The 15,490-nt window shown below is 39.4% G+C and overlaps 1 protein-coding gene across 3 annotated transcripts in view; it reads right to left on the reverse strand.

The window, feature by feature from the left end:
• Positions 1–15,490, reverse strand: part of DCDC2 (doublecortin domain containing 2) — a 213,745-nt gene that overhangs the window by 99,897 nt on the left and 98,358 nt on the right. For all 3 annotated transcript variants that reach the window (XM_011962776.1, XM_011962775.1, XM_011962773.1), the window contains 3 exons: positions 15,157–15,306; positions 13,106–13,160; positions 3,719–3,881 (listed from right to left, as the gene is read on the reverse strand). In XM_011962776.1, the coding sequence (XP_011818166.1) occupies positions 3,719–3,881; positions 13,106–13,160; positions 15,157–15,306 (368 nt within the window). The remainder of the gene's footprint in view (positions 1–3,718; positions 3,882–13,105; positions 13,161–15,156; positions 15,307–15,490) is intronic.

Raw genomic sequence — 15,490 nt, forward strand, 5'->3', positions numbered from 1 at the left:
ACAATCATCATTACTGTTTTGGTCATAGTGGAGAATGTAGCTAGTTGCCAGCCTCTAAAGCGTATCTCAAGGCACTGCAACTCAAGTGGAAAGTGTAACAAAAACATGTGCTGGCCAGTTAAGCTGGTATTTAAATGCAACACTAAAAATGCATTTCACACCCAACTTCATCAATCACCAACCAATCCTACTTTGCATCTTGGCTACCAAAAGAAAATGGGATTTGTTTCCCTGAAGAAATATGTCACTGCTCTGCTTGAATTATTAAGCTTTACTATTACAGAGAGAAACAGAGTCAAAAAAAAAAAATGAAAAGAAAAGAAAAAAGGAAACAAAATTAGACCCAGGTTGCCATCTACAGACTGATAGAAGCATTGCTCATTCATACAGCATTTGGTAACTGAATCAGTAAATATCAGCAATTTTACAAAAAGGAAAAAATATGTGACTACAATTTTAATTATTAAAAAATCAAGATAACCTATGAAGTTTTTTCTAATTAAAATGAAAATATATAAGAACACTAGATCAAACATTTGCCCAAGTTAACATATCCTATAAAATAATCATAGCTATTCACCCTAACCCTAAAATGTATCACTTTGAAATAAACAGCTTATTTAATATCAAATTTAAAATACATTGTAAGTAGAAAAAGCTATGTAAATTTTATCTCTAAAACCAAATTTTTGCATTTTACATTATTATGAGTTCTTACACCCTTCACTTTCATTTTGCTTCAAATTCTTATTGCTTTTACCTTTCTAAAGAATAAGAGCCCTCTTGAAACATGAGTATTCAAAAGCACATACTTGGTTCTAATTACTAAAATAGATGACATTAAAGTAAAAAGCAACTTTAATAATAAATGAATATGAAGGCTGAATTAAAGAGGGAAAGGGAGAGGGACTTTTGATATTATAATCTGGAAAATTTCTATAGTCAAAGACATCTGCAGGGAGATCCATTAAGAACCAAATTGCTCAATTTTCAGTAGTATGGACTTAAGCTAATATGCTTCAAGTTATCAAGTGACAGTTTAATCTAGTGAACTGCACAAAATCCTTTTTCATTTTTCCTGGAAAAAAATTGTCTTTGGAAGCCAAGATTCATTTTCCAGGTTATATGTTCTTTCTATACAAATGAAAAGATACAAAATGCTTCTAGATCAGTGATACAAGCCTGTTAGTGGAGGAAAAACAAAAAAATTCATTCCCTAAAACCTTCCTTTAAAAGACATCAGTAGCATTTCATGTAACAATGAGATCCAGCAGTTTAAAAACCTATAATACACACATTATAAAACCACATTGGAAAATATAGACTTAAAATGGGCTATTATATCTAAAACAACTACAGAATTATCTAAAGAAAAAAATAAAAGAACAGGAAAGCTTACACCTTTTCTTTTTAAAATACTATTTGCTTCAATATTAAACACGTTTTTTCATGCCCACCAACACAAATGTTGTTAAAAACTACTTGTGGATTTCTACAAAAGCAAAACTACCAATAATTCAAATTGTTTTTTTTTTCTTTTTTTCCAGGCAGGGTCTCATTCTGTCACACAGGCTGGAATGCAGTGGCAGGATCATGGCTCACTGCAGCCTCAGCCACCAGGGCTCAATTGCTCTTCCCACCTCAGCCTCCCAAGTAGCTAGGACTACAGGTGTATGCCACTACACCCTGCTAATTTTTTGTATTTGTTTTGTAGAGACAGGGTTTGGCTATGTTGCTCAGGCTGGTCTCAAACTCAAGCAATCCGACTACTCGCCTTGGCCTCCCAAAGTGCTTATACTACAAGCATGAGCCACTGCACCCAGCCAATAATTTGACTTGTTAATGAAGGTTACTTTCCTATGAACAAGGGATATGTTAATTCAGCCTCTTATGTTCTCAAGTTTTCACAAATGAGATAACCTGAAAAGATGATCATTCTCTTTCTTCCAAGGGACAACTACCTAATTTAAAGACTTTTTAAAAATACACTGGAAGTAAGGATTGGGATTTCTATAGGCTAACAAGAACCTCACAGTAAAAAAGCAAATAACATCTTATAAAAGGCTTTTAACAACAACAAAAAAAAAAAAATGAGAAGTTTAAGACAGGTCCTGTTTCACAGTGGGTATTAAAATGTTATAGAATTAACTATTTTTTAAACTTCCACCATTCATTCACTCAACATTTATTAAGTGCCTTGTATCTATCAGACTGTGCCATTGCTGGGAATAAGAAAAAACTAGTAGGACATAGCCCAAGGCTTTGGGGGCTTCACAATCTAGTAACTATTAATTTTTTAAAGGCTCTCTCATTTTTAGTGCTCAAGGTAGGATATGTTCTTCAGGCCTAATTTATTTTCTTTGATTCCTGTCACATAATAGTCACTCGGTAAATATTTGCTGACTGTTTTACACCCTAGCCTTCTTGTTCTCTACTCACGGGAAAGGACTGTACAAATTTCAAGATAATCAAAACTTTAAAGAGAAATCTTAATAAGAACCCACATTTTTCAGACAGATAATAGAGCTAAAGAAAAAAAAAGTTAAATGAGTTGCCCAAGGTCAATGGCAGAGCTGGGATGAGAATCTAGGACTCCTGACTTCCAGCTAGTCTCCATCATTTAGGTCTTTGATGATTTAGACCCCTCCACTTCTCTATGGAACTGGTTCACCCATTTTGCCTGTTCTTTTAACCTAACCTCACGCATCTTTGTTCTGACTCTTTAATCATTTGTGCAGCTTCCTCTAAACCCTCACAGGAGTTCAAACTGTCTCCTCAGCTGTGAAGTTCATATTAGCTCTAACACTAATGTGACTCTTCATATCGACTTTGAAATAAGCTGGAGCTCCCAGGTGGAAGATAGGGCTTTGCCCATTAATCTGAAACCTGATTCCATCAGTCCTCTTCCTGGCACCCCTCACTGTCCCACGGGTGGGGAGGGTGGGGGTGTGTGTGAGGGGATCTCAGGGCAAGAGGGGCAGTAGTCATTCCCACTGGTCTGCTTCCCAGCCAGTCATTTCCACCCCAGCGTCACTCCACTCTGAGAACACGCTGGGAATAAAACCAAAAATTGACCCTCTTCACAAAAACCTAACATCAAAGTTAACAATTTTCATTGCATACTTCCTTAGTCTACCACACTTTTATCTCATACCAATGAAACCTTGGACTAATGCAATTTTTTATTTTATTTTATACCATCTCTCACCTGTTAGTGAAGATGAAACTACATCTAATTTTGCTGAATAGGTTATTGTTTACTGATAAAATGTTATGTCTGTTCAGTATTCTCTTGGTTATCAGTATAATTAACAAAATGACTTTTCAGGAAAGATGATCTTTGACTAATAAATCATAATGAATGTGGGCAAGGGTTACAGACACACAAATAAGAGACCAATATCATAATAGTTGTAGGTAAAAATATTAATCAAGCAATATCAGTGGGAGCAGAGGATTAAAAAATATATACTTTTAAAATAAGACCACCACAAGACACATTTGATCTCAAAACAAGTATCCTCATGGCACAACATCTAATTGCAAATAAAAACCAAGCATAAAAACAGCAGCATCTCTCATATACAAATACAATTTTCTTTGAAAACTCTCATATATGAAAATAAGGAATAGCTTCTGTGGGCCCAGAGAAACAATGGATCTATTTAAGAATTAAAATTTTATCACAGCCTTAAGATAATAACAACAACACACTTACCACTGTTTGGAATGGTTTCTTGTGAATTCTTTAATTTTACATTTTGTTTCACTTTCATCAGTTTTTCTGAATTCACATCTTCTCTTTTCCCTTTCCTCTTCAGGGGCTGAGGAGATGAGTTGTCACTGGATCCAACTGTTGACTTAGATTGGCGATCATTTCCCTAAATGGCAAAGTATTAGACCTTTATTATTAGCTAAGGAACTCTCAAAAAGATTCCCAGTAAATACACGTCATTAACTATTGGTAAGCAGAGCAGGGGCAGGGAGGTGTATTGTCCTGGTTCTACAACTGTCCATCTTTATACATTAACTCCAAATGTATCTTCCTGGAGGCAAAAGGGTCTAGGAGAGGAAGGAGGATAAAAATAATAGCTAACAATCACTGGGTTTTTTAACATGCACCAGTTATTCTGTAAAATTGTATTCACTCAATCCTCATGCTAGCCCTAGTTACTAGCTCACTAGCCTCATGCTAGTGAGATAGACACTACTGTTACCACATCACTGTATAGATGAGCAAGTGGGCTTTAGAGGATAAATCTTGTGTAAGGTCCTGTAGCAAGTCAGGCGCAGAGCAGCTGCCTCCAAAACCACTGTAAATCCACTGCCTTAACAATCCTCTCACTCCTGCACCTTTCTGCAGAATCAACCAGTGTCTATTGGATGAGAATTGGTGACTTCCCTCAGAGTGATCAATTAATCTACAAATACCTTCTTAACAAGTTGTGGCTATGGGTGTATAGATGTTATCCTACAAGCAGCCACACACTGTGCTTGTAGAAATTCTCCAAATATTAATGAGTCTGTTGGTGACCACCATGGTCTCTAAGAATCGCAAATCCAGAGCAACACACAGACTCAAGAGGCTCAGGACCACATGTCCCCACTTGTTCCTGAGGGAGCTGTGCAGCTGCTTGCCCTACTCCTGCAAGGCAGCCAGGGTGATCACACGTTCCATGGTTATTTCTAGTCCCCATGTGTCTCTCACAATGAAGACCCTGTGGCTGCCAAAAGTGGGCTCCTCCACACAAGAGGGAGGTTGAGTTTCAGTGGCTCTTATCACTGGGCCAGTACAGTCCCCGGGGAGCTACATAGCAGCCACTGCATTGGGGGCTACTGCAAGGAACAGCTGTGCTGATACTAAGCCTCTGCTTGGCCACTGCTACAGCAAGAAACTGCCTCTTGCCAGGCATGGTAGCTCCAGACTGTAGTCCCAGCTACCTAGGAGGCAGAGGTGGGAGGGTCACTTGAGGTCAGGAGTTTGAGGCCACCCTAAGCGTAGTCCCAGCTACCTAGGAGGCAGAGGTGGGAGGATCACTTGAGGTCAGGAGTTTGAGGCCAGCCTAAGCAACATAGCAGGACCCTCCATCTCTAAAATTAAAAATTTCAAAAATCAGCCTGGTGTGCTGGTGCATGCCTATAGCCCCAGCTACTCAAGAGGCTGACACAGGAGGATCACTTGAACCCATGAGTTTGAGATTGCAGTGTGCTGTGATCATGCCACTGTACTCCAGCCTGGGCCACAGAGTGAGACCCCTATCTCTAACAAAAAAAAACAGAAAAAGAAAAAGAAAGTGCCTTTTACTAAGGCAGTCTTGGCTCTCAGATGCTCAGGTTCTAAACTTACCTGAGAGCATATGGTGAGAGGCTACAGGTAGTGGGAAAAATGCAAGTTTTAGAAACCCCAAATACATGGCTGAGAGCTACTGCTCTGCCACTGAACACAAGGGACCATGGGCTAACTAACTCTTAATTTCCCTAAGCCTCAGTTTCCTCATTATTTGAGTGGAGTTAATGTACTTGCCTTTGGGTCTAGCATGACAATGCAATGATAAGGCTTATGGAGTGACTAGTACAGTGCATGATGTATAGTGTTGGTTTAATAAGTATCAGAATGCTTTCTTCAAGAGCAGAGAGTTAATCTTTTTCTTAAAAATCATTTCAAACTCATACCATATTGAGTGTAATCTTTATGCAACATCTGTACTATGCTTCTGTCTGAAAGTAAATGTAGTAATATTAAATAAACAAATCTGCCTAGAAAACTATTATAACTGTTCATTTTAAACATTTATATATTCAGTCATCCAGAAGCATTTAAATGGATTTAGCCATCATCCAATTAGGAATAGAAAAATTCACAGCTTTACAAATGAAGTTATTTATGCTATTTTGTCATAGCCTACAAGTAAATGAATTATGCATAGGTTTATTAACAGTATGAAAACTTGTCCAAATCTATAACACTTTTTGTGTAATTTAATTTCCTATTCCAACTGCAATTTAAACATACAGTTTCCATTTAATTATTATGGTAACTGCAACCAGAGGTTTCTTTTTTCTTTTCTTTTCTTTTCTTTGAGGATTCTTTCTTGAGAATCTTAAGCTCTTCCATAAACTGTCTGGCAGAAGAAATAGATATATGATTATAGTAGAGGTTCCAAAACCATCAGCCAAGTCTCATAGTCCCTTTTATTCTCAATGGAGTCTTTCATCCCAAGATTTTAATATTTTAGTTTAGTTTAGTTTAGTTTAGTTTTAGATGGAGTCTCTGTCATCCAGGCTGGAGTGCAATGGTGCGATCTCAGCTCACTGCAACCTCCACCTCCTAGGTTCAAGCGATTCTCCTACCTCAGCCTCCCAAGTAGCTGGGATTACAGGTGCACACCACCACACCCAGCTAAATTTTTTGTATTTTTAGTAGAGACAGGGTTTCACCATGTTGACCAGGCTGGTCTTGAACTCCTGACCTCAGGTGATCCACCCACCTCAGCTTCCCAAAGTGCTGGGATTTACATGCGTGAGCCACCACACCTGGTTGATTTTTAAAATTTTAAAGTTTTAGATGAGAGGATCAACCTTTCACAAGCAGTTAGCAAGCTTACTAGAATGTTCTGAGTTGCTGTTGAACTTGCAAGGACTGGAATGGAACCCAATGAATGAGAAACCCTGGAGCTCAGCAGGATCATTTTCTGCAGCTCTCTGGGGAAAACAAAGGGGCACAAAAAGAGAGACGCAGAAGCCCCACTCTGGAGTGCGTGTCATTCTAAGTCACCTCTCTTGTTTATGAATAGAGAGGAACATTCTGATTTATCAAATTTCTAATAAAAACACTCAAAAAAGCATAATTTTGGAGCATGAAGAAAGACTGGTTCAAATAACTACATAATGCATAAATTTGGCAGTTGACACTCATGCATTCAATTATTGAGTAATAACTAATTTCCAGTTCCCATGAAAATGTGCCAAAAATGTGTAGACCAAAAAACATCAAATTTAAAATAATTTTGTGAGAGGTTTGCCTCAGTGAGCAGCCTTCACAATGTGTGTATTTCATGGGTGCACCCAGAGACATTATAAGCTGGGGGTGGTGGGCGGGGACTAGATGATGACTCCACCTGACATTTCTCTCATCTGCATATCTGGTGATGACAAGAGTAAGAGGCCCTTTTACCTATACCAGCTTCAGTTTCCCCCACAGCAAAATGGAGTTTGGGAGTGTGAGGAATTTATCTTAATATGTTTATAACTTGCTTCACAGTGACACTGTGATACTTGGATAATAATGAAATTTTTTTATCAAAACCTTATAAATCATAATATTTGATCCTGTAAACTACTGACCATAAGATGTATAAGTCAAATGGTAATAAGAACAACAAAAGATCACATAGTCCTTGCTTTTCACTTTCAAATACTTTCCTGATTTTTTTCATCTTTTCCAATAGAGGGTGCTGTGATTCTACATGGTGTCACCTTGCCACTAGAAAACAGCCTTCTGCAGATGGGTATATTTTTCAAGCTCAGAGAATTTAAGATAATTTATTTACATCTTTCTTTTGTTTTTAAGGCTAGAATCACAACTTAAAATTTTCCTCAACATGCTCATTTCTGTGACTCTGGCAGCACTGAGTCTGTATAAGAAATGACTTCTGGTCTGTCTTGCTTTGCACAAGGCATCCCCCTGGCTCCCTGATGAACTCAATTATGCACCAGCAGGGGTCCCTGTGTAGACTATGGCAGCTGCTTTCTCTCTTTCCCTCTCAAGTTCTACCAGTCCCTCATCCACACTCTCTTCTATATGCAAAAGAGCAATTCCTAGAAAGTCATGTAGGGAAAAATAAATTTCTAAAACTCTAGTTCTGTTTGCATCATGAGCTTAGTTTGCATCATGAGCTTAGGGTGCCTTCCCCATTGATTTTGCAGTGGTTCCTAAAGCTGGAAGCTAAGCTCTCCCCACACAGTCCCCTTCACTCACACCCCTCCTCTCAGTGCCAGGCAGCTAATGATCTATAAAATGCATGCATTCTCCAGGGAACTGATTCATTAAAGGAAAGGAATAAATTAATCCTGTTAAAAATCGAGCTTGTGACTTTGGATTTACTGCCATAGGAAGTTCTGTGTGGCTCAATGCCAAACATTCACACACTGCCTAAGCCAAGTTAGTGAGAACCTACCAAGCACCAGGCACTGTGCCAGGGGTTAGTCTCCTCTACTCAAATGTAACCTCCTGAAAGAGGCCTTTCCAACCACCCAGCTGAAATAGCACCTTCTCTCACCTCCTCTTCCCATGTCTTCATGTATTTTTATTCATGCTTATCCCTGGTGTATATCACATGTATTGTACATTTGTTTCTGGAATGTAACCTCCGTGCATTTAGTACTTTAGAATCTCTGGGCCCTGAAGCACCAGAACAGTGCCCAGGACATCATATGAACTCAATAAATAGTTGTTGGATCAACCAATCAATGACCACATACTCAAAGAAGAGTTATAATAGATGTCCACCCCCACTGCAGCTACCTATCAGACTCACCTGTATGTGTCCCACTGCCTCCTGCATCTATTCTTGCTCCGACCCATTTCTCTATAGATACCACAGCCAGAATGAGCACTTAAAAATGTAAAGCAGGCCAGGCATGGTGGCTCACACCTGTAATCCCAACACTTTGAGAGGCCGAGGCAGGTGGATCACGAGGTCAGGAGTTCAAGACCAGCCTTGCCAAAATGGTGAAACCCCGTCTCTACTAAAAAAAAAATACAAAAATTAGCTGGGCGTGGTGGCGGGCACCTGTAATCCCAGCTACTTGGGAGGCTGAGGCAGGGACTTGCTTGAACCCGGGAGGCAGAGGTTACAGTGAGCCAAGATCATGCCTGGGCAACAGAGTGAGACTCCGTCTCAAAACAAAACAAAAAATTTAAAGCAAATTATATCATTTCCTCCCTATAACCTTCAAACAGCACCCCATCAAGAAATAAAATCCAAACTTTTTGCATGCCTGCATGATTGAGCCCTGCCTGCCTCTCCAATTTCATTCATGGCCTTCTTTCTTCCCTCCTCACATGCCAGGCTCTTTAGCAAGGGCCTGTATGACTTTGTTTCCTCTGCCTTGGATGCTCTTCTTCCCCTGCCTCATCCCTGGCACAACTGGCTCCGTTACATATCAGTAAGGTCTCAGTTTCAGATAATTTTATATACATCATGCCCTGCCACATTTTATTTTCCCCGTAGCACTTATCACCATCTGAAACTATTTGTACATTTGTTTATTGGTTGATCATCTGTCTACTCCCATTCATCCCATCACCACCACCACCAACACACACACACACACGCGCGCATGCACACACACACTAGAATGAAAGCACCATAAGTCCTTGTCTATCTACCAATATACGCTCAGTGCCTACAGTAGTTCCTGGCACTTAGTAGGAGCTCAGTGACTATGTTTGGAATGGATGACAGATGGAATGGATGAATACAGGGTGCTATGGGAACACTGTAGAAAGACGGACAAACTCTGCTATCATTTTTCTAAGTCATAGCATGGAACGTTTGACAACTTTGCTTTCTATGGGATGCAAATATACCTTATAACTCTGAGTCTTTGTTTAACGGCACTTCCTCCATGAGGCCTCTCCTGACACACCTATCTAAATGTGTTTTTCTTTTATTGTCTCTCATATTACTCTACTTTTCTTTCATTTTTATCATACTTCATAAGTATCTATTGATATATGGAATCGCTTGTTTCACCTTTGTCTCCCCAAGTAGACTACGAGTATCAGAGAGAGCATCAGATCTTTGCACTCATTGCTATATTCCTGGGGCTTACTACTGTGCCAGACACATGGAAAATTCAATCAGATGAACTGATCTGATGACCTTGATGTATCACAGTATTCACAGCACACAGTCTAAAAAACTTACAAATGAGCAAGAAATAAAATTGCAGGTGTGTACCTACACATGCATTTTAAAGCAGGAAAGGCTCTACACGTTTTTAATGAAAATTTTAGTTTTTCAAATTTCGCAATAGTAAACATATCATTCAATCCAAAGTTCAGTCACTGTGAATACAAAGAGTTGGGTCATGATTTTGGTCCTGACGTCGACTTGACTTGGGGTCAATTTATTCAATTACAATGGGTCTCTGTTTAACCATCATTCCTCTAGCTGCAGTGTGAGAATTAACAAGCTAATATCTATATAGTACACAGAAGGGATTCTGCTACAAAGTCCTAAAGAAAAACAAAAAAAGCAAAATACCATTTCCAATCCCTAATTTCATGCGTATTAGCTTTATAGTTGCTCTGATATCGTTTTCACCTACTAAAATATTCTTCTCACTCCTCTTTCACCCCACACCTGTGAAGTTAGGTTGCCTCAAGTCTGGGCCCTCTGTAGTTCTCACTGCACCACCTTCCTCGAGGATCCCCTCATCCATTCTCTCACTTGGCAGCACCAGTGAGACCCGCTCTGTGCAAGCTGTGCCAGGTGATGAAGTACCACAGTGACGCTATGTCTGCTATTCAACTGGGACCATTACATGGCTGATCAAATCTACAACTCAGGCCAGGTGCAGTGGCTCACACATGTAACCCTAACACTTTGGGAGGCCAAGGTAGGCCGATCGCTTCAGCCCAGGACTTTGAGAACAGCCCGGGCAACAAGGTGAAACTCTGTCCCTACAAAAAAACACAAAAATTAGCCAGGCATGGTGGCATATGGCTGGAGTCCCAGCTACTCAGGAGACTGAGATGAGAGGATCGCTTGAGCCTGGGAGGTTAAGGCTACAGTAAACCATGATCATGCCACTGTACACCACCATGGGTGACAGAGTGAGACCCTGTCTCAACAACAACAACAACAACAAAAAAACACAAACCTGCAACTTCAGCCCTGATGCCCTTGTCAGGCCTCAGCTCTGCCATTTACAACGGCTTGCAGCAGCACACTTTCAACTAAGTTTCCTGATGATACTTCCAACTCAACATGTTTGAAATTACATAGTCATTCTTTGCTCTGGCTGCCCTCTTCATGGCCATAGAACTACCATTTTCTCAAATTCCAGGCTTAAAAACCTGTTATCGTTGGCCCCAACCTCTCCATTAACCCCTTGCATCCAATCATCACACAAATCCTTTGTTCCTTGGTTTCTTCCAGATCATCACTTCCTGCTGCCTCTGCCACCTCCCCGGTCTAGGCTCCTTTCACCTCATACCAAGATAGTTGCAACTGCCTCATAACCATCGACTTATCTGTGGCTTCTCACCATGTGAATTCTTTCTCCATGTAAAAGATCTGATGTTCCCAAAATGGACTCAGATTGATACTATCACCTCTCAGAAGCCCTTGTGGGCTGCCCTCTATTCAAGGATGAAGACTTGACTTTTCATTCTGCTATTCAGAGTCATGTAATAACTGCCACCACCTACCATGTCAGGCACATCAGCCCCCACACCAAAAAGGACCATCTGTTCCAGTCAGCCTAAGGGACTCACTGTCCTGGGACTCGGGAGCAGGACCTCTGAGCTGGCTGTGTGGATGCAATTCCTCCCCTGCCATTTGCTCAGCAGGAGGCTTTGTTTGTATTGTGTTGCATTTTATGTTATTTTGTTTCATTTTTTTTGAGACAGTCTCACTCTGTGGCCCAGGCTGAAGTGCAGTGGGGCAATCTCTGCTCACTGCAACCTCCGCCTTCAATGGGAGCCTCTGAACCTGTCACTTCTACTCTGTGTAATTCCTTTTTTCATTCCTTCTTAAATGTAGATGACAAAGATGCCTGCCTTGTCGGGTGAGGTCAAGTAAATCACTACTGTAAAGAGCTTGGCATAGTGCTGCGCCCTCAAACGCCTGGTAAATGTTAGCCAGCGTGACTGCTTCTTCGCATGCCATCTGCCCCGTTCCTCTCACCCTCCCTTGGATCTGAAGGTCCTCTCCCCTCATCTACCTTTTTCTGAATTTTAAACAGTTTCAAAGGCAGAGCTCAAATTCAACTTCCTCTGTGGACTGCTGCCATTGTACATTCATTCCTTCCCTCCCTCTCGTGGTCACCAATCTCTAGATATTTGGTGTTTAGCATTAGCTTGTTTGTTGCCTTTTTAAGCTATCTTCTTTATTTCAAGTAGATTATAAGGTGCTTGAGAGCAAGAGCTCTATTGATTTTTATTTTATTTTTGTCATAAATAGTACGAGAGTCCCAGCTAATGAGTTCTTAATAAATATCTGTTATACTGAATTTGGCATTACTTATGTATACAAAATTATTTTTCTTTCTTTCAAGAATTTCACATGATATAAACAAAAAAAGGAGGGCTGTGAATCATCATTAGGAGACAATATCATTGCCTAGAAATCATTTACTTTACAAAGTACCAAAATAAGAATGTTGCTTAGTTAATTCAGGGTGTGGGTAGAAGATGTCAAATCAGTTCTGATCACAACTTGTCGGGCAATTCAACCAAAAGGGAAGAAAGAGAAGTTTCTGCCAGGAAGAACTGCCAAGGCAACACTCTGGCATGACATGGAGCTCACCCCATCAGGGAGCACAGACTGAAAATACAAGTAGGTTAGGACCTACTAAATGCTGTCATTGCTCCCACAGAGTAGGTATTTTAAAATGTTTGCTGAATTAACAAACAATGAATACATGATAAATGGAAATATTCAGATGGCAAACTAAATACTTGGAACAATACTCAATCTTTTCAATGAATATTAATGAGGATTACCCCTTTTCTCACCAAAACTTCCCTTTCAGTCTTTGTTAAAGATAGAAACCAAGACTGGATGATCATTGATGTGACTACTACATTGGCTCTTACAGTTTGATGTACTATTGCCAAGATTTTAAGTGCAATATAAATTATGTCAGGTGTATACACAAGGAAAAAAAGTAAAAACACATGTTCTAAAAAACGTTAGCTCTGTTTAGGACCATAAGTGTAACATTGAAGTTCTAGTGCTGTTTCACTTAATTGGTTATACACAACAAAGCCGCTAAGTTTTATCTCTTGGAACTTAATTGAAACCCAAAGGACAATCTCTTTGTATCATATAAAAAATATAGAAGATTAACGAGGAAAGCATCTGATACTTACACTCCCTTTAGACTTTCTGGATCCTACAATGGGAGGTAGTGAAGAAGCTTTCTGACTGTGGAAACATATTGAAATTTAGAAATCTGAATGTTGTTTACAAATAATGTACAATGCAAGATAATTAACATCCCCACCTGGAAGTCAACTGTTTACTGCTGTGTTTCACAAAAGGTAGGTAACATACACTTTAACATATACTTTCCCAATTTCGCAAACATCATAAAATTTCCAAATTCCATCCCAAAAGATTTGTGATGTTTTCCTGTATACTATTTTAATCAATGCTTACAAATAAATTTTTAGGATCACCTGAAGTTTGTATAGCATTTTTATCCAGATCCCAAAGTGTTCTATTTACATTTCAAAAAATCATTTCCAAATGTGAATAATGATTTTTCCAGACTGAGTTAAAAACAAATTTCCTTTGTTTCTGTGATGTCTCCTATGTCTACCTCTGATAGAAGAGCAGAGGTAAAACACTGGCATTTGCATTCAGGTAGTTTTTAAACGAGTTGTCCTCACCAAAAAATTAAAAATTCTTTTAGGCTGTAAGAGTAGGTTGTTTTGTTGGTAACTGTATTATTAGGAAAAGACCCATCCTGAAACCCAACTGAATCTCTCCAAAAATAGGACACATATATAAAAAAATTCTTACGGCCGGGCGCGGTGGCTCAAGCCTGTAATCCCAGCACTTTGGGAGGCTGAGAGGGGCGGATCACGAGGTCAGGAGATCGAGACCATCCTGGCTAACACAGTGAAACCCCGTCTCTACTAAAAAATACAAAAAACTAGCCGGGCGAGGTGGAGGGCGCCTGTAGTCCTAGCTACTCGGGAGGCTGAGGCAGGAGAATGGCGTAAACCCGGGAGGCGGAGCTTGCAGTGAGCCGAGATCCAGCCACTGTACTCCAGCCCGGGCGACAGAGCGTGACTCCGTCACAAAAAAAAAAAAAAAAAAATTCTTATTAATTGTATGAGAAAGGCCAACGTGAGTTACAGTTTGTTTTCTTATTATCATCAAGTATGCACTGTTGTTCACAGCAGGGTAACCCAGGGTTGCCTAGCAAAGATGGCTAAAGGATTTGATTTCATGGATGGGTAAGGTTGGTTAGCAATAAGTCAGTTGGTAAATAATTCAAAAGTGCTAGAAAATCACGTGCTCTTGCATAGTTCAAACACCACCCCTGAAATTCCATTTCATCTATTACTTATTTAGAAGCTCTTGGCCAGCCTCTCCATCAAGGTACACAAATTGTGAATTAATTGCAAACACACTGGTGATATTCTGCTCTATCTCTGCAGATGACAACCACAAAAAAATTGGTTTGCAATGGCAAGGTGGCCACAGAATCTCTGGGAGAAGCAACAGAGATGGATCCCTGGGCACCATGAGCAAGCCGAGAGGTCCTGCAGCAGGGGCCAGAGCTCTTCTTGGGTGACTCCGCAATGTATCTCCTCGGCTGAAATAAAGCATCTTTCACAAATATATGACGTTTCATGGAGAAAAACTGTTTACAGTATATTGCAATTAAAAGTATAATCCTTAAAATCTTACATGCATTAACTGTACACCCATCCTCTCTATTTGCATAAGTGAGATTATGTTGTTTTCTTATTTTACAGTTATTAAAACAAGTATAAAATATTATGGTTTCTTTAACACTCTTGGATGTTTCTATCTAAACCAACTGAAAAGTTATTTGGTCTAGCAACTATTAAGACACAAAAACTTCTAATAATGTTTGCTATAGAGAAGCTCATTTCCCTGTATCTTCTTCACAATAATAAATTTTTGTACTTACTATAAATTTCACGCATGCTAAAAAAAAAATGTAGTCTTTCATAACTTCCCAGAAATTATATTTTTGTGCAATAGCTCTCAGTCTCCCATCATGGCAATAAAAACAAAGATCAATGTATACTATATATGCTTTCCATTCTAAGTGAATAAATAAGATTATCAATTACATAAAATATAATGGTGGTCAGCAAAAGACCCAGTGCTATTTCAAGTGATAACTAAAGCATGAGGAGTGGTAAGGATTAAGACTTACCCAAAAGGCCTTCTTCTCATCGTTGACTTGTCAAAAATTAACTCACTGTAAGGCAGTTTCTTAAACTTATCTCTTCCAACAGCCACATAAAACTGCCCATTCTCCAATTCTGCTCCACTCTCAATAAGTTTTCCTTCTAAAGTATAAAGCCTGTCGAAAATATGAACACCAACAATTAGAATTTTAACCAACATTTAAAGAACTGCTTAAGATTACAAAGTATTCTGGATGTCAAAAAAAATAAAATTACATAGCAAATAAAAACACTCTGTGCTTAATTTAGCTCATTTGTTACTATTCTCATTATTGCATTATAGATGCCTCAAAGTCCATA

This window comes from Colobus angolensis, unplaced genomic scaffold, assembly GCF_000951035.1.
Source record: "Colobus angolensis palliatus isolate OR3802 unplaced genomic scaffold, Cang.pa_1.0 Scaffold6, whole genome shotgun sequence".
In the NCBI taxonomy this organism is placed as follows: Eukaryota; Metazoa; Chordata; class Mammalia; order Primates; family Cercopithecidae; genus Colobus; species Colobus angolensis.